The sequence below is a fragment of the Malaclemys terrapin genome, chromosome 4 (genome assembly GCF_027887155.1).
Source record: "Malaclemys terrapin pileata isolate rMalTer1 chromosome 4, rMalTer1.hap1, whole genome shotgun sequence".
Taxonomy (NCBI): domain Eukaryota; kingdom Metazoa; phylum Chordata; order Testudines; family Emydidae; genus Malaclemys; species Malaclemys terrapin.
The window spans coordinates 58611204-58630712 of NC_071508.1; the positions used below are offsets into that span (position 1 = coordinate 58611204).

The 19509-nt window shown below is 38.9% G+C and overlaps 1 protein-coding gene across 6 annotated transcripts in view; it reads left to right on the forward strand.

Annotated features, from left to right (window-relative positions):
- Positions 1–19509, forward strand: part of TEAD1 (TEA domain transcription factor 1) — a 221540-nt gene that overhangs the window by 134142 nt on the left and 67889 nt on the right. For all 6 annotated transcript variants that reach the window (XM_054027412.1, XM_054027405.1, XM_054027406.1 and 3 more), the window contains one exon: positions 18051–18115. Coding sequence is in view for 5 of the 6 variants with exons in the window: in XM_054027405.1 (XP_053883380.1) it covers positions 18051–18115 (65 nt within the window). In the remaining variant the exon portion in view is untranslated. The remainder of the gene's footprint in view (positions 1–18050; positions 18116–19509) is intronic.

The following is a 19509-nucleotide window of genomic DNA, read 5'->3' on the forward strand; positions in this document are numbered from 1 at the left end:
CTGTACAGTCCCCGGAGGACTTTTTCTAAAGAAAGCAGCGGTTCTTCTGAAGTCCAGGCAACTGAGCCACACATGTTTTAATGATAGGTACTTTTTAAAGGCTTATTTGCATTAGTGTGACAGCGTACTTCAGTACAGTTGGGGAAATGAGAAACTTCACACATGGCATCTGGAAATCCTTGTGGCTCACTACATGCTTGACAGGAATAACATATTTTGCCCAACAGAAAACTCATCACTATATCAACAGCACAAGAAACTTATCTTTCATTTTGCTCTTAATAAATATATTGTTTTAAATCTCTTGTTTTTAATGCTTTTATATAAGCTTTAGTGAGCTTTTAAGGTAACTAAGCATGTTTTTATTTCAGTCATTTTATGTCCTAAGGAGAATCAAACCATGGTTCAAACTAATGTGTGTGGTTGTACACATAGTGTTAAAAGAATGTTAATATTGTAAAGTTAAGCCTTCTAATGTTGGAAAATGCCAAAATTAAGGTTGTCTATGCAACCTTAATTCAGCCCCCTTATATGTGTATACTATGATAGTTCTACCCATCATCATATAGGATGCCTCGGGAGAACTATGGATAGAAATATTTATTTATTTAAATCTCCCAATATAGAAAACCTAGTGTGTTCGAAAATGTGTCACGTTAGGAACTGTACATCAGTGGCTTAGGTACAAGTGGTGGCTGGCACAATACATTCTTAAACTGTAGATGATAGATCTATGGTTTTATCAGTTGCTCTTTCTGCCAAACAACACACCATATTTAAAGGATAGATTTCTGTTTCCAGGCTGAAGAGAATGGACACGCCAGTAAAATTCTTATGGAATCTGTGGAGAAATGTAAAGAGCAGCTCTGTTTATGACTCATGTACAAACCACAGTAATAAAGATTGAAATGTAATATGATAAAGTGTTTAGATGTTTGTAAGACAAATATTTTTGCAAAGCTAAGTGAATACTTTAATCTTAAAATATATAAGTATATTCATTGGTTTTTATGCTAGGACACGGCAAGGTAGCTTGATCTTTATTCCTGTATTTGCAGACTTGCATACTAATCTGGTATGTATGAAGCAGATTCCAATCTCCTTGTAAATCCGGAATAACTCTGCTGTCGTCAATGGAGCTACTCTGGATTTACACCAGTGTAACTAGAATAATTATCAGTCTCCTTCTGTTATAGTACTAAAATGTGTAAGATTCAGACAAAGGAGCTAGACTGTGCCCTGGCCTATGCAGCCATGCAGGGGCATAAATGGGACTATCACACACCCTCTCAGGCCCCAAACAACCTCACTGGGTGTGGTGCATAAAGGTAAGCAAGGGGGTGAAGAGAGGGGAAGAGAATGGGTGGAGTCAAAGTTCTGCAGAGCTGAATCAGTGTGTAATAGAGGAACAAGTAGCAGATTACTACCCCGCCGGAGCAAGTGGGGAGCAGGGAAAGAGGTGGAAGGATTAGTTTTTCTGTTCTAGATTGTTTGATTACTAACTGGTTTTGAGATTAAAAAGTATCAAATTCCAAGAGGAAAAATTCCTAGAAAACTTACAAACCACAGGTTTAAAAAACAAACAAAAAAAAATCACTATATGCAATAAAGGGTGCAAGTCACTATATTATTTGACTAAGTACGTAAAAAGTAAGATTACAGGAGCAAATGGAGAGGGGCAAAAGATCTGTAACTGACCTAAATAGATGTATAATGACATTCCAAATCTCTGCATTTATACTTAAATTCTTCTTTATTGTTGATATTGTTGTTAAATAAGGTTACCATGTTTGCAGCTCCTGCTAGCATAACTACTATAGTTCTGGTGATCATAACGAGGGTGATTATACTGGAACATTTCATCCTCTGTCCTCGATCTGATTCAGCCCCCACCCCATCCCCAGTAAGGCATGTCTAAACTATAAATGGAATCCTTCCGCTCATCTTGCAACATCAGTTGTTGCTGTCAGGATTTTTAGTTACTGTTTGCTAAAACCATTTAGTGTGATAACCATACTGAAAGGAACGCAAGTGGAAGGGAGATACATCATGTGGGAAATAGCATTGATCTTTCATGTTGCTGTTTTACTGAGTAGGTCTCTGTGAGAAAGCCACAAACTGAAGGATTCTAATACTCATTTACCTACAGCACAGTTTTCATTGCAGATATTGACTAGTTACCTGTTCTTTTTATGGATAAAAATGTATGTACTAATCCTTGCATTCTGTGCCTACTTGCATTTCTGTCTGGGTTCTCTTATGTCACCTGTCACCATAGTATACTAATATCTCACATATTAATGAATCTCCCAGTAATCTGGAGAGGTAGTGAAGTACTTATTCCTCTGCTACAGATGGGAAATGGAGACACAGAGTTGGGCATTGAACGCAAGTTCCTGTATCCCAGGCCAGCAGCAATACCATAGCCTGCAAACCATTCTTTCTTTAATTTCTCCCATGTCGCATCGTGCATATGTAAGGTTTGTTTATAAATTGCGTAGGGCATAGCATGGTACTTCAGCTGCCTGTTTAACCAAAAACGAAACAAAAGGGAGGTTCTTCTTTGAGTGCTTGCTCATGTCCATTCCATTCTAGGTGTGTGCACGCCCACGTGCACAGTCGTCTGAGATTTTTGCATTAGTGGTATCTGTAGGGCCGGCTGAGGCGTCCCCTTGAGTGCCGCACTCATGTGTCAGTATATTAGGCGCCGCCAGCCCTACGTCCTCTCAGTTCCTTCTTACCGCCCATGATGGTTGGTCGGAGTGCCTTCCCCATGCCTTACAAGTGGATAGCAATTTTCTCTCTAACTCTCGTTGTTGTTAGCTTTGTACATAGATTGTAGTTTCATGGTTTTTTATGCAAGCCAGGACCTATGCTTATTGGTCTTCTTTCCAGGGCCGGCTCCAGGCACCAGCTTGGCAAGCAGGTGCTTGGGGCGGCCACTCCGGAGAGGGGCGGTAGGTCCAGCTATTTGGCGGACGGTCCCTCACTCCCGCTCGGAGCGAAGGACCTTCCACCGAATTGCCGCTGCAGCTTTTTTTTTTTTTTTTTTGCCTGCTTGGGGCGGCCAAAACCCTGGAGCCGGCCCTGCTTCTTTCCAAGACTTCATAAGTCGGAAGAAGAGTGCAGATTGCACTCTCTGGATATCAAGAGGGTGCTGGTCTTTTGCATAGAAAGGACCAAGTCATTCCATAAGACAACGCAGTTGTTCATCGTGGTGGCAGACAGGATGAAAGGCTTTTCAGTGTCCGCCCAGAGAATTTCATCATGGATCACCGCCTGCATCCATTTCTGCTTTGATCTGGTGAATATGCCTCCACTGGTGATTGTAACTGCCCACTCGACCATGGTGCATGCCTCATCACCTGCCTTCCTGGCCCAGGTGCCGATTTTAGACATCTGCAGGGCTGGTCGCCCATCCACACGTTTCTGTCTCATTATGCACTTACCCAGCAGGCCTGTGACAATGCTGGCTTTGGCAGAGCAGTGTTGCGAGCTGCATGGCCGTGAACTCTGAGCCCACCACTGTAGATAGGGTGTAGGAGTCATCTAGAATGGAATTGACATGAGCAAGCACTCGAAGAAGAAAAAACGGTTACCTACCTTTTTGTAACTGTTGTTCTTCGAGATGTGTTGCTCAAGTTCATTCCATTACCTGCCCTCCTGTCCCTCTGTTGGAGTTGCGGGCAAGAAGGAACTGAGAGGGCATAGGGCCAGCAGTGCCTAACATACCGACGCATGAGCACGGTATGCCAGAAGGCGCCACTGCTGACCCTACAGATACCACTAAGGCAAAAATCTCTGATTATGCATGTGGGCGCACACACACCTAGCATGGAATAGACATGAGCAACACATCTTGAAGAACAACAGTTACGAAAGGTAGGTAACCGTTTTTTCCAATCACTCACATTATTTGAATGAACTGCACCCTTATACTTTCTGACAAAGTAATTTACAAGCATGTGTACTAGTCAGCAAAATAAAGGTGTGCCTCACCATCTTAATGTAGGGATTAAAAAGTTGTGCAAAGACCATCAAAGATTATAATTTTATTTCTCCTCTCTATCCTTTCCTTTGATATTCTGGTTGTGACAAAATAGCCATATACATAGCCACACACACATAAACTTAAAAAAATTAGAATTCTAAATTATTTTGGGGACACATGAGGCAAAATTTTCCAGTGAGTCTCTCTCTAAATGTCTGCCTGCAAATATTGAGTGCCCCAATGGGTATTTACCTGCGCTAATAAACTTAGTAGTAGTGTGCTAATTATATTATTTGCAAACAATTGCATTCTTTGTGTATTATTTTAAATTGCAAGAGGTGTGGCTATGGGGAGTTTGGCTTTGAGAAAAAGGGTGTGGAAATGCAGGTATTTTTCAACCTAGCTAATAGGTATAGAGAAACATTTTCAATCTTTGCCAAAATACATTCCAAAGCAATAGTACTTATTCCATATTAGTGACTTAGCTGTGCAATGCTAACTCTCAAAGCCATACTTTACAGTAAGGAGTAGCATCTTGAGTTTTGCAACAGCACATTAAGTTTCCATACCTAAGGAACAAAAGGATCACGCTTTCCCTCTCCCTTCAGGGTGGAATCCTGCAGTACATCTAGGGATACCTTGCAGCTGATTATTTTACATCAAATGGCACTGGTTGGGGTTAATGGTGTAGGGCTGGTATTAAGGAAGCAGACACAGAGAATGATCCTGGAAAGGCTCATATTGTACCTGGAAGTAGAGACAAAGTCTAACCTTTTTCTCTTTAGGGTAAAAGGGATGAAATATTCCCTAGTTTAAGTATGTTTGTGAATCTCTTGTGTGGGTTCATAAATAGGAGCAAATATTTTTTATATTGCAGCTAGAACTATATTTCTAGCTATCACATCTCGACAAGGTGTTACTTTGTGTCTGTGAAATAACTAGATAACCAAGGCTTGGATAATTCTCAGTATCTTTCATACCTTGGTTAAATGTTTCTCAACTTGGCCCATATGCTGTCAGAACCTGTCATCACATGTAAACGGAGTCCAAAACACTTGACATAATGTATGTTTAAATACCTATTTGCACCTGTTGTGAACACAAAACATCTTCACTACACCAAATAATTCATAAGCTAAATAAACAGCTTTTGCAAACAACTGTGAGCAACAGCCAGGACTATAGAATCTGAGGAGCTGAAGATGAAGGCAGCTCACACTGTCATCAATCTTATGTAAATTAATCCCCCGCCCAGAGCACTAAGATAGGCATAACAGTCCTTAGCTAAGGCATCTGATATTTACCTTTTTTAAAGAGCCATTGACTTTGGTCAGCATTGGAATCACTAAACAAGGGAAGTGACCAGCTCTCTTACAATCTCATTATAGTAAATGCTGAACTGAAAAATCATGTCAGTTTTTTCCATTTGTAATATCGTCCTTGGAAGAAATCTACCTCCATAATGCCACTATAATATACAGCAGAATGTATTACCAATTAGACCATGGATCACCATTGGGGGTGAAAACATATGTGCAAGGACATATTTGGGTGGGCAATGACATTATTTTTCAAACATGCTGCTTACTGGCTGCTAAACCTTTGTATGTGTCATCCATGCTCCATTACTTTTGAAACTATGTGTGCTTGTATTTAACAGACAAATCTTGGGGGAAGGACAGATTTCTCACAACCACCTTAGTTCAGGCCTGAGTTCCTCTGTTGTAACTCCCTTCTGCAGGAGTGGCCTCAGTAGGAGTCTTCACTTTACGGGTGTGTTCTCTTGTTGTGTCAACACTTTTTGCACTTCCATACCTTATGTATTTTCATTGTTATCTTAGTCATATATATATTTGCTCTTTTGTTAATGTTAATTCTTGAAGTTACAGTGAAAAGCAAGCCTTTCATTGTGCTGTTTTGTGCTGTGAGCTTTCGAATCTCTAGACACTACCACCATGTGCTATAAATCTAGATGAAAGAAATACATATGGGTTATTTTGAACATCTCACCTTTTCAGCTGCTGAGTCATAATCACGGATTTGGAACTCAAGAAAGCACTATGTGCAAACTTGACAATAACTGAATGAGTGTTTCTTTTATATTTGCATTATATTTACATTCCTCATTATTTAATACTTTCTTGCATATGCAGGTTATATATGTGCAAAAATTAAAGAGCAAATTTCAAAAACCAACATATACAATTTAAATGTAATCTTAAAACATTTTGTCATGTAAAAAAATCACAGAATTTAAATATTTCTTACGGAACTAAAAATGTTGCTTTTTTTTAAACTGTTAGTATGACATTTACTGCATAATTCTTAAGGGCTACCCATAGAAGGAAAATCAGCACCTAAAATTTTAACCTCTGCAAATTAATATTATTTAAATCAACTGTAATTCCTCCAAAAATGGACCTTCTCTTTCCTCAAGGAACAAACAGAACTGAAACCACCTACTGAGAAATTCTATTTTGCTAATTTTTATCTATTGTGATGCAAATAGTGGTTTTAATCCCCTTAACTCATCCATCATGCATGGCAGTTCAGCCAGTCTATTGTCTGTGTATTTGAAAGATTTCTGTCTTTTTACTAGTAGATTTGGGCAAAAGTCTTCTTGTTTTTAACCTGTTTGTGCCATGCAATATTAGCACTACTACAGAAAGTAATATAATAATTCTACATACACTAAGGTAATATGAATATCACTTAAGCTGCTCACAACTAGTTTGCTAAGATTTCCTATCATAGTAGCAAAAACAATAATAGCTCTTCAGTATGTCAGATTAAGGATATGTACGTTTTATATAATCTGTTAAACATCTTATAGCTGATCCAGATAGGTGCAAAGGGCAGGTTTGGGAATTTCTTTCTCTTTCATTAGATATTCTGAAACCTATAAATTTTCATTTGTTTTAACTGCATTTTTATGGATGTAATAAAATACAGTTTATAGTATGTAGCAAACTATATAATTACAAGATGGCAAATGAAATTCAATATAACTTTGTTGTCGTGTTTTAATTTTAATTAAACCAGGCGTATAGTAAATTATAAACGTGTCTTTTGCTGGGACGAGTGACATTGACAAAATATTAAACTAATGAATTGGCATTTAAACAAGCTCAAACTTCTCTATACCATTCTTTGCTGTCTTTGAAATATTTATTCTGGGTGTGCTTTAAAGACCCAAAAGAAAAGAATAAAATTTGAAACCCACATGAAATAAACATTGCTTGTATGGAATATTCCATGATTTGAAAACATGCCAAGCAGAATCCAATGCATCTCATTTGTGTCACTGAAGACCTTTTTGAACCAGATGTGTTTGTTCTTACTTTTTTTTTTTTTTTTTAAGTCTTTAAAACTAAAGCTGGGATAAATAACAAGCTATTGGGTGCAAGGCCTAATATTAAAAGGATAATTATTCCATGTTCCTGTTAGGTCATCTCCCTTTTGCTTTGTAAATTATTTTGTGTTACTGCTTAAATCTGAGATTACTGGGGTTTTGGCTATTTTTTAAATAACCAAAAACTATAAAAGGCTCTTTTCTTTAGGAACATAATTGTATTATAACTTCAATAAGTTATCAATATTAGTCCATCAACATCCAGGAGAATTGTTTATATTATTCTATTTCCTGGGCCTTGTCCTTTTTCTGTCTTGCTGGGGTACCCATTTTTACAGTACTTTCCTAGCAGTTCATTTGCATATAATTAAACTTTAAAGGCTTAATGTAATCTTATTTTTTTAAAAATATAAAAACTAACTCAGATGACTCTCATGACACAAACAGCACTCACCTTAAGTACCCCATGATCATAGTGATCACAACTCCTTCCTATGTCTATCTCTTCCTCCTGTTGTTCCTGTATAAATTTAGGGGCCACATTCTGCACATCTTTATGGGTTCACTCATAAACTGGCTTGTATGTCCATGGAAGGAATAAGGGTACGTAAGACATCCCATTACTTCTCTATGTTGGCAGCCTACACAGGTCACAATTCAGGGGAGAAAGCAGCTATTGATCCACTATCCCCCGTCTGCACAAGAGAGGACATAGGTAGGGGCATGGACAGAATGTTAGTTTCAGCCTTGCAATGATGAGTGAGCACAGAGGAAGGAATATTCTCTGCCAGGTATAGGTATGGTACAGATTACTTTCCCTGTGGAATCAGGGGGAAGCAGGCCCCTATTCTGTTCCTAGGGCAGCACAACTATGCGCTGCCCCAACTCACATTGTGAAGTGCTAATCTAGCCCTAGGCATGTGATCCCATTGATTTGCAGAATGGCTTTTCAGAATCTGGCCCTTTAATTATAAACTCCCTAGACAGGGACTCCTTCTTTGTTTTGTGAAGCACTGTATTTATGGTGCTCTTTAAATAACAAACAAAAGCAGGGAATTTAAATGATTGTATTAATCAGATAATTTGGAAATTCAAATTATCTTCCATGTAAACGTGAAAGATCACTAGCAACTTCACCGCAGGAATATAGCAAAATAATTTTTTGTACAGTTAATCTATGTGAAATGTGATTTATGGTTCTGAGTGAATAATTAGGTTACAACTTGGTAACACTTAGAATATTAATAGCTTTATATTTCTGTAACTGTTGTAAATGATTTTGAAAAATCTCTATTTGATTGGCTGTAAATATTGTCAGCTCAGAGGTTAAATTCTGTTGGAGTCACTTAGGGAAATTCATCTGAAATGCAAATATGACAGAAAAAGCAAAACAATATGGCAGAGGAATATTTGCTGACTTAAGAGAACAGGATCAACACCAATATTTTTCCAGTGATGCTAAACCTCTTGTAACTGCTAAATTGGATTTGTAGTTGAATGAAGTATCAGCTGCTGTTGGACAAGCCCATAAAGGCAGGACGGCTGGCCTTTTGTAGGCAGGGCTTAAAGGACGATTGATATGTTTTAGCACTTTTGGGATTATTGTGATTAAGAGGAAACCATTCTGAATGATAGAGAAAAGGGTGTAAAAATACACAGTCCACAGCTGGTAAGCAGCATGTGTTTGCTATGAGGGGAGGTCATGACTAGCTGATCCTGCTGGTTCTGGAGTTGATTGACAGATAAGAAAACTTGATATTATGGAGCAGGCTATTTCTTTGCGAAATAGTGCTTTAGTCTATATAAAAATAGCAGCAAAAAGTAATTAGAATCTGCAAAATTTTGTGCAGTATTTTGTCAATATTATCAAAAGACATAGTGAGCTGAATGCTTAGAAATATATAGCTGCAAAATTCCAAATAAGCTGTTAAAAATTCAAACAGAGAAAGGATTTATTTATGTCCAGTTGTATAAGAACCCTACTCAGGACTTTCAAGGTTGGCTTCTGTTTTTTTGCATTTTTCGTATTTTATATACGAGTGAAATAAAACCCAGATTGTGATACAGTAGAAAAAATGATGCTAGATACATGGAAATGTTAAGTTAGTTGAATTTGTAAACTGTTAAGCATCTGATGAGTATGAGATATGCATGTTTGTATAATTTATGCAATACAGAAATCTTACATTAGAAGAGCTGTTTTATTTTTAATAAACACCTGCCCTAGAAACGTGTCGGCTTTTTCATCTTATCTCCCTCTCCTCCACTTGGAAATTTAGCTTGTTTAGTTGATTGCTTTTTTAAAGCGACCATCTGAATGCTCACAAATGTATATTCAAATGGTTGGATCTCTGACTCTTTTTAGTGGGCCTGTACCTCTTTCAAAATTTGAGTTTAGCATACCACACAGGAAAGAACACAAGCTTGCCAACTCCTGCTGAGCGTTTTTTCAAGCCTGTGAAAAGAATGAATTATTCAGCAGTAAGCATGCTTACAGCTGGCCATTTGGGAGCTTTGATGTGCGAATCAGGCGGTTGCATGAATGCCCTTATTGTCATGTTATGTGTACACAGTGTGTGAATTATTGAAAATAGTGAGGCCTGAGCCTCATCTGGTAGAGATTACAGTGCAGGCATGCTGGGTGAAGGTCTGTAATTGAAAATCCCCAGATGCTGTTTATTTGGCCTATGTCACATGACCTTCTGCAGTAAGCTTGTCTGAACAAAATGCTGCCTGCATAGGAAGCAGAGCCCAACCCCCTACCCTAAGCCTTCTTAAAACTCAGTATGTGGATGACTTAAACACCTGCCCTTCATATTTTTAAAAGCTTAAAATAGATTTGCCCATAACGTTTAAATAGAGGATGTCTTACTTACGCGTTTAAACTGTTTAACCAGTTGTTGACTTTTAGCACTCTTTTATCTACAAGACACTTTTTGTTAGTTAATTTAGCTTTACAGTGTCTTTAGAAAACACCACATACACTTTTGGGCAAATGCTCCAAGAGCTTCATTTGATGCTTGCAAAATGGAGTGGAAAAGTTCAGGACTCAATCCTGCAAAGTGCTGACTACTCATATGAGGTGCTGAGCACCCGCAACTCCCACTGCCATCAATGAGGTGTACTCAGAATCCAGTTCTTGTCGAGCAAAACAGCAAATAGAGCCCAATCCACCTCCCACCGGAGTCAGTGAAAAAACTCTCATTAACTTCAATGGTATCTGGAGTAGGCCCCTCCTGCACAACAAAACAAAGAGGCCAAATCCTGCTTCCTTTATTTACACGAATTGTCCAAGTTAAGTTTGTAAGAGGTCTAGCATAAGGATTTGGCATTCCGTCCTCAGTCAAGGAAAATTCCCATTGACAACAAGAAGAAGAATAGGAGTACTTGTGGCACCTTAGAGACTAACAAATTTAAGGTGCCACAAGTACTCCTGTTCTTCTTTTTGCGGATACAGACTAACATGGCTGCTACTCTGAAAATTGACAACAAGATTTGGTCTAAGGCTGGGTGCTCAGGCCTCCTTAGGGGTTTCTGGTTGGGCAGTCAAAAATCCAGGTACCCCAAAATCACTAGATACTACTGAAAATCTTGGCCATGGTGAGAATACTGTTCTGGGTTTGTTTGTAATGAGGTCTTAAACACAGAGCACTACCCATGCATGTATCTGAAATACCATTTGTTATTTGGGGAAAATAACAATATATAGTCACATAAAAAGAGGAATCTCAAGTTTGCTTATTTTTTCATTCTAATTACTTGTATTTTGCTACTGAATATGAGAACTTTTTTTCATTCCCTACCCATTTTCAGGTTATTAAATGGTTTAATTTTCTGTACTTAATATATTATTTATTATTAGCACACACATTTTGAAGCCAGCTATTATCATGGGCTTTGGGTGCAATGCTTTAATTTGTGTCATTAACTTTCCAAATAAAGGGATTGCAAAACTCTACACTGCCCTGCAGCTATAAAGCTAGAGGGCACAGTTCATCCCTGTGTTGCTTCCAGTTCTGTGCTGGTGTAACTCGACTGATTTCGGCATAATACTGGAATGGTAGATCATGCCTAGAGAATGGAATGAAACCTGGCCTGCTAGATTATGGGGCAGATCCACCGCTGGTACAAATTGTCATAGCTCTGTGGCAATTTACCCCAGCTGCGGATCTGCAGCTGAATGTCCATAGTTTCAGTGTGGGTGTGTGAGTTTCAGCTGAACTGTGAAGTGTGAATTATGGAAAATACTCTTTTCACAGCTATTTGAAGATAAAAATATTTTGAAAACAGAATGTTGCTCCATTCATGTGGTATATTTGTGTGTGTAAATATGTGCTGCATAATAATAGTGTCTGCTAGTGCCACAATTATTACGAGTTTTCTTTGCATTGTATAGCATGCTTATATCAGAAGGATTTGAAAATTCTGCTTTCCCATGGAGAATAGGAATCTCTTCAGAGTGAATGCTGTCAACTTCCATGTAATTTAATCTTTCATTTAAATAAAAAAAAGTCACTAACCCTCATGGCTGTGAAAGAAATATTTCAAATTTGTTCCAAATATAACTAATGCACTGATGTCTTCCTAACTCTGCAGGGAGAAAAGTTTGATAGGCTACTGTCTTCCAAGTAGTTTCTAGAATGAGTACAAAATATTGCTCTAGTTTTAAAATGTATCAACCAAGGGACAATTTGTAATTTTTTTTTTTAAATAGAGCTTATTTTACAGGTGGGTGTGGAAGAAGTCTACAAACTTGGATTTTCTTTTTTAAACAAACCCACATCAAACATTCTTTAAAAAAAAATGAAATTTAATCCCCCACGGTCTTGGTCCTTTCTGAGGAAGGGAGGCTTTTCCTCCAGTTCTCCATATCCCTTGGAATAGACTCAGTAAGATTCCTCTGCTCTGGAGATGTGCCTTATCTCACTGGGCACCTTCCCAAGACTGTCTGATACCTGAAACAAAAAATTCCAAGGAGGAGATTGATTCTCATAACAAAAGACAAGAAGGAATAGAACATTTCCAGTTCATGAGCGTGAGGTTTCTTTTCCACTTGGCAATGTCCATATATATTATTTTTCACCATTAGGAGAAGGGTGGAGAAAACATTACCACAAACATACTCTTCTTGGAGAAGCACATACATATCTAATCAGGGACACTTTGCAACGCCTAGGATTTCTAATATCTGGTGTAGGTGGTTCCTTGAGTCCCATTTTGTTCAGCCTCTTGCTACTTCACAAAGACAGGGTGAGTTTTAGGAATATCCTGTCCTGCCTTTGCTTCCTTAAAATTCCCTCCATTTCCATGTCAGTCAAGAGAGAAGCTTTCTTTGTTTGGTCAGTTTCTGACCCAGTCTGATTTTGGAAAAAAAGAGAGAACGTGTTGCTTGGCAGATAACACAAAGGCCCTAAACTTTTATTTGGAGAGTTTTAGTTCCTTTCATGTGTTAGGCAATGTTTATTTTACAGGTGGAGTCTAAGAAAGGCTTAGTTAGTTAAGGCTTCTCAGATAACACTGGCTAGACTGATATTGGGATGTTATTGAGACTTCTAAGGCAGAAGTACCTTCTTCCCTGATTAGACTTGGGGCTCATTTCTCCCCTGAAGGAAAACTATGGCCATTAGAAGATTTGTAAGGTCTTGGTTATCTTGTATGCTCTGTCCTTTAGGGCTTGTCTCACTACATCTGTTAGCTCAAATTACTACATTCAAGTACTGGCACTCATTCAAGAATCAAGCTATCCTAACATGAGAGAGAACAACCAAACTGCGAAGCAGCACTCGAGTCACCCATGCCCCAGGATGGGGCCAGCTCATCCTGGGGCCAGCTCGCTTGAGTTTTAAGCACCACTTAACTCAAGCTATTTGTGTGCAGATGGGAGTCAGATTAGGGGCAATGTTTGAGTATTAGCCTTGCAATATTTGGTGGTTTTTTTAAAAGCTTCAGCTCCTGTCAGGTGATTATATGACCATCACAAATTCCATTTACAAAGAAAAGTTTCTAGCCCTCATGGTTGAGGAGAAAAGCTTGAAAACATGACCACTAAATGCTCAAACCAACTTTGACTTAAAAATCATGACAATTTTTTTTAAAAAATCTTATTTTTTAATACTTGGGTGTAGCAGTATTAGAACAGAGGAGAATTATGTACAGCTCATAACAGTGTTTTAAATGAAATAATAGAAATGGCTAAAATTTCTTTCAGGTGAATTACTGCATCTCAGCTTCAACAATTTGGATAATATTGAGGGGTTGTGATTCTAGATACCGCAATGAATGTATAATTTGTGTGTATTAAGAAGTGTTATTGTTCATGCTTATTGATTAGTGAAATTTTCCTCAGGGCAGGTGGCAGCTTGGGCTCAATCAGCTCCGCTCAGTTCATGCTCGGTGGCTCTAATCTAAGCCATCTTTCTGTTCCCTTTTACCCTGACTCTGACCAAGGACAAAAATGTTGCCTGTGGTGATAGTTTAGAATGGGGGAATGACTTGAGATGCTGGTGAATTTAGGCCAGATGAATAGATTTAGTTCTTGAGCTGGTATGTGTTGGGTAAAATTTTCAACCCCTAGAGACCAGCACCATTTTCATTCTAAAGTCCATTTTCAAGGAAATGCCTAATCTTAGTATAAAAACTCACTCTAGATAAATAATCTTCCAGAGTATCAGAAAAGGGCCACGTTTTAAATATATTTACACACAGTGGTACAAATATATATTCTGAAGTTGTTTAACAGCTCTTTCCTCAAGTGTGACTTAGGCTAGGTCTACACTGGGGGGGATCGATTTAAGATATGCAAATTCAGCTACGCGAATAGCGTAGCTGAATTTGATGTATCTGATCTGACTTAGCCCGCTGTGAGGATGGCGGCAAATGGACCGCCGCAGCTCCCCCGTCGACGGCGCTTCTCCTACCTGGGCTGATGGAGTACGCGTGGTGATTCGGGGATTGATTGTCGCGTCCCGACGAGACGCGCTAATTCGAACTCCGAGAGATCGATTTCTACCCGCCAATCCAGGCGGGTAGTGAAGACAAGCCCTTAGGCCAGCTGCCATGATCTCATGAGGACTACTTCATTGGCTAAGGATTGATGAGTGCACTCTACCCCCACACCAAGCCTGTCATGAATGCAAAATGTGGGGCTATAGAGCTGGTGATGCTGCCTTTACACTAAGGATTTTCTTACATGATGGGAATCACCAGCTGCCCCTCTAGGGCAACTTTTTATACCTTGTTGCATTGAAGAACTGGGCCTGAGTATTTTATTCATGTGTTTATTGAAAGATGTATAAGTGGCTCCCATTGCTTCCACAGCAGGGCACCTCTCCTAGTTTAAGCAAAAGGTGCACTTAAATCAAGTAAAATTTCCTCACAGCTTGCCACACTGAGGAACACATCAGCTCTGTTATCTGCCAAACAGATAAACCGTACACTGCTCCCTGACATTTGCCAGGTTCCAGATCCTTTGCACTGTTCATGTTCGCTAATTAAAGGCAGTGATAATCAATCCTTCGCCCTCCTTGTTCTCTTTTCATTTCTTAGCAGTTTTTCACTCACTGTGTTACCCTAATACATATTAAAGGGACAATGCGGATGTGTAAGGGTACAAAACCATTGTGGGAAGGTTGCTTGAAGCTGCTGACCTGGTGAATCTGCAGTATATTGGAACCATTGTTTTATTTGTGTTTTCCCTGCTCTTTCCCATTGCTCAGGCCTCAGTCTCTTGACCACTCACCCACCTTTTACTTCTGGATGATCTTTTCCCTGTTTTACCACGTTAGTGCTGTTTTCTCCATGAATTGTGGCTTCAGAGACCATAGTGGCCCATTTTCCTTCCCTGGCTCACAATCATGGAACAGTTGTGCAATTAACTCTGTTTTTTGGAGTAACTGGTGTTGTTGTCTAAGGCCATGGGATACTGCTACAGAAACCAAATATCATCCTCCATGTTGGAAGGTGGGGCTCTGGGCTGCAGAAAGTACGCTGCAGTCAGCTCCAGGCTCTGGATATTATTATATAATGTTCAAATAAAAATAATGTAGCTATTAAAAAAAAAAAAGCTGTCCATATCTCCTACATAGGGAGAGCGACATAGAGGAGATGTTTTGGGCTCTGAATGACAGAACTATTAGCAGGACTTTTACTCTTTTGCTAACTTGCTCAGTAATATAAGATGTGTGAAGACTGCTAGATTGACAAGGACTGTCCATTTTGTTGTATCGTGTAAGTGCTGCTACTCTTGATTTTGATGGTGTAACATTTAAAATCTCCTTCCAGATTTTTTAATTTAATAATATTTAATTAATTTTTAATTTATATTTTGGCTAACACCAAAGAATACTTGAGAATTACTCAGGATAATATAAGAACCACATAGTCAAGACACACACTTTTTCCATCTTGTGAACATAAGGACAGGGCTATTGTTCCCTGAAAATAGGATGTACCATTCTGACATAGTGCATTGCAGAATTGCTGTCAGGGATCTGTTTTCAACCTGCCTAATGATGAGGTTTTGCATCTAATTAGACAGCTAACAGCTCAGTTTGCTGATTTTGTGTATGCAGATTTAGGCTAATGTGTAACTGTTTGCACATGCAAAATTTGGTTTTTGAAGTTTGGCCTTAAATGCCCTGTAATGTACTCACTAACTTTGCATCACTACCGTAATTACTTATTCCAGATAGCTCTGACATGTGGTCCAGGCCCAAACTGAAGGAGGAGCAAAGGGAGTGCAGATCCACTTTTCACATTCATCTATCTATGCACAGAGAATATGAATAAACTACAAAAGGGACAGGAGTGTTCCACTGCTGGAGGTGACACTTTCCAGAAAAGATGTAAAATTAGATTTAGAGTGGAAGGTGGCGGGGAGGAAGCCTAGTTAAATAATTGTATTTTGTGTAGGACCTCCCAGAGAGGGTAGGCAAAAAGAGCAGTTTCCCCTGGACTCACTGTTTTGAGAGGGCCCCCAAGCCCATGGAATTTGAGTAAGTGGGCTTGTGACCTAGGGCACCGGGTCACAGCACCATTTGAATTTGGCTCAACGGGAACCCCGTGCACCAAGTCACAACATCACTCACTCAAGTTTGGCCTGGCTGCCCACCCCCCATCATGAGTGACGCTGTGATCCCATGTACCAGATTGCAACACCCATGTGGAGCCAGGCCCAGCCCCACAGGCCAGTAGCTGAGTGTGGGGCAGGCTTTCTTTCCAACATGCCCCCTCTGCCCCAGTTTCCCTCAGTGTTTTTGCACTGATAATTTTTTGGATTGGGTGATTTAGTTTTAGATTTTGCCCTGGCCCAAAAAACTTGTATGTGGCCCTGGTTAAATGCTCCATTTAACAGGTGCCCCTTCCAGTGTAGGTTCCTTATTTTAAAATGTCCCCACAACAGCAAACCAATGCAAATTTGGATACCTGTCAGATATGGATATGACACCTAACTGCACCTTCTAGTCAGACACCCTGCTAGTTAACTTCAATGTGACCCAGTGGGTGGTGAGATTTAAGGTCTCTAATACCTTAGTCTTCAACCTGCAATTAAAATAACCTCTTAACTTAAGTCCTCTCATTCTCACTGGTACCTTGCTTACTTTACCTTGTGTTTAACACAAACACGACTCTAAATTAACATAACATTTGTTCAACATGGTGAGAATAATACAGATCATGTAGAGATTATATAATATAAAGTGAAAATGAATAGGACATCATAGAAACTTCATGAACCTTGATGTCAGTAATGTTTAGGAGGGAGATTTTTAAAGAAAATTTTAGTTGCATTAAACACCATGCTCTCTGGCTGAGAAAGCAGACCAACTTTAGACTTTGAAATCCTGTGTCCAAAAAGTATGTTTCAAACCGAACTAGAGTTTTAAAATAATAAGTAAGTGTGCTTACAGTCCTCAATTAAGCAAATTATTTAAGCAGGTCAATGCAAGAACTTGTTTGCTTAAAGTTAAGTATGTGCCTAAGTACCTTGCTGAATCAGGATCATAGCTTCTTTCATTGGAGGATCTCAAAGCACTTTTACAAAGTAATTATCCAATCATCTCTAAACCTCAGCAAGGTGGATATATTTTCTCAGCCTCAATTTAAACATGGGAAAAAGACACAGAGTAGTTAAGGCCAAAATGCTCACACCGGAATTCCAAAGGTAGGAGACCTAAAGAAGAGACCAGATTTTCAGCTTGGAAGTTGTAGAGGCATTAGATCCTCTGGAAATCATCTGCTCTTTTAGATGTCCAAGTTTATAAACTCGCATTTGAAAATTTTGGCCCGTGTGACTGTCTAAAGTCACAGAGCAGAACTTGAGAAATCCACAGCAAGCGGCCACCCTTGCCTAAAACAGTGGGAGTCGAGCTGCACAGTCACTGGGACATGTGTCTTCAACTTTTCACTGTCTAGTTGAGATTTCCATTAATGTGTTTGCAGGACTCAAGTAGGATTATATTTTACTTATATACATATACGTTGTTTGTTATATACACATACTTTGTCTGTAATGTACTGTATTAAGGAAAGAAAAGTAAATGATAAAAATATTGATGAATGCCACTTCTATAAATGAAAATCAGATTATATAAAAATCAGACTATCCTCACATTTGTAGATCTTATATTTTTAAATCATGCAATTTGATAGCACCATTTACAGAATTGTGGCTGTTTGGCCCTCATTGTAAATTCTTCTTCATTTCAGGTAGGAATGAATTGATAGCCAGATACATCAAACTTAGAACAGGGAAGACACGGACCAGGAAACAGGTAAAACAACCCAATTGGAAAGTGTGCATGTCAGCGAATAACAAAACGTGGCATTTTTGGCTGCAGTGGCTGTCAGTGATTCAGCTCTGTTGAGATAATACATTGATTTCACTGTTATGATTAAGTATGTGCTTTTTAAAAATCCATTGTTTGATCTGTTCATCATTTCAGTGACCATTTATTGGGCACATTCCATATTAATCTCTCTACATATGTAGCTATTATCTCATAGTGAAAAGAGCATTTCATAAGTCAAACTAACATAAGACATATTAATTATTGTGTCATTGTCATTATTAATTAATGCATCATTTGCATATAAAGAAAATATAGAATTTAACAATTGTTTTCATATGGTGAATAATGGAACAATTAAATGTCTGGCCACTTCACCTAAACAAGAAAGTTACTAGCTGTGGATATGAAAAATAATAAATAATGAGTATTCAGAGGACTTGTTCTACTCATGCTCCCTATTCATGGTCAGTGGTTGCTATAGGGTGAAATAGAGTTGTTCCGATAAGAGCTATGCGTGCTGTTGTTCTGTAACCACAAAAAGATTTTGTTCATAAGTAAGTCAGCATAAACCTCTACCAGCCTTTAATCTTTTTCAGAAGATTATCACATATCATTTAAGTTATCACATATGACTAGATCCTTTAATTGTTATATTCACAGTGATTAGCCATCTCACAAATGCACACATAACCTTTGTGTAGTTTGTGTTGAAGTTACTAAACTGGTTCACTAGTGTGAAAAATTTGCAAATTACACTGTCCCTTTCCTTCTTTAACTTTGAGCACAAGCTTCCAGGTCTCCTTATCAGTGTGTGTTATGGGGGAATGGGGAGACGGGGGAGAGGCTTTTATTCAGGCATGCAATGCTTGTTTTGTACTGTGGTGAAAAGTAATGCTGAGTCAGCACAAATGAAGATGGCCTGCTGCCAATGCTCGTATTTAAAGCACGTTGAATTGGGTGACATTTTCCCCCGGGTGATGTTCTTTGTCAATTAGGAAGCAATATAAAGTACAAGGGATGAAAAAAAGCCATGAGGAAGGAGAGAAACTGCAATTCATAGAGACGGAACAAATAACACATTAACAAAGAAATCCATAGCAAAGGACTAAAGCTCCAAGTTCTCTTCTGTTATAGCTGGGCAACCCCCAGGAACTTGGGGTTGCACAGGTGCGGCTAAGAGCACATTACAACTCATTGGCTTCAAGCACATGACCAAATCCTCAGCCAGGGTAAATTAGCCTAGCTCCATTTAAATCAATAGAGATATGTTGATTTACACACCAGAGGTTCTGACCCTCCCCCCCGCCCGTCCCCTGTATATAAATAAAATACATCATGAATACATCATGAGTATTTTGACACAGTTTGAGTCTCAC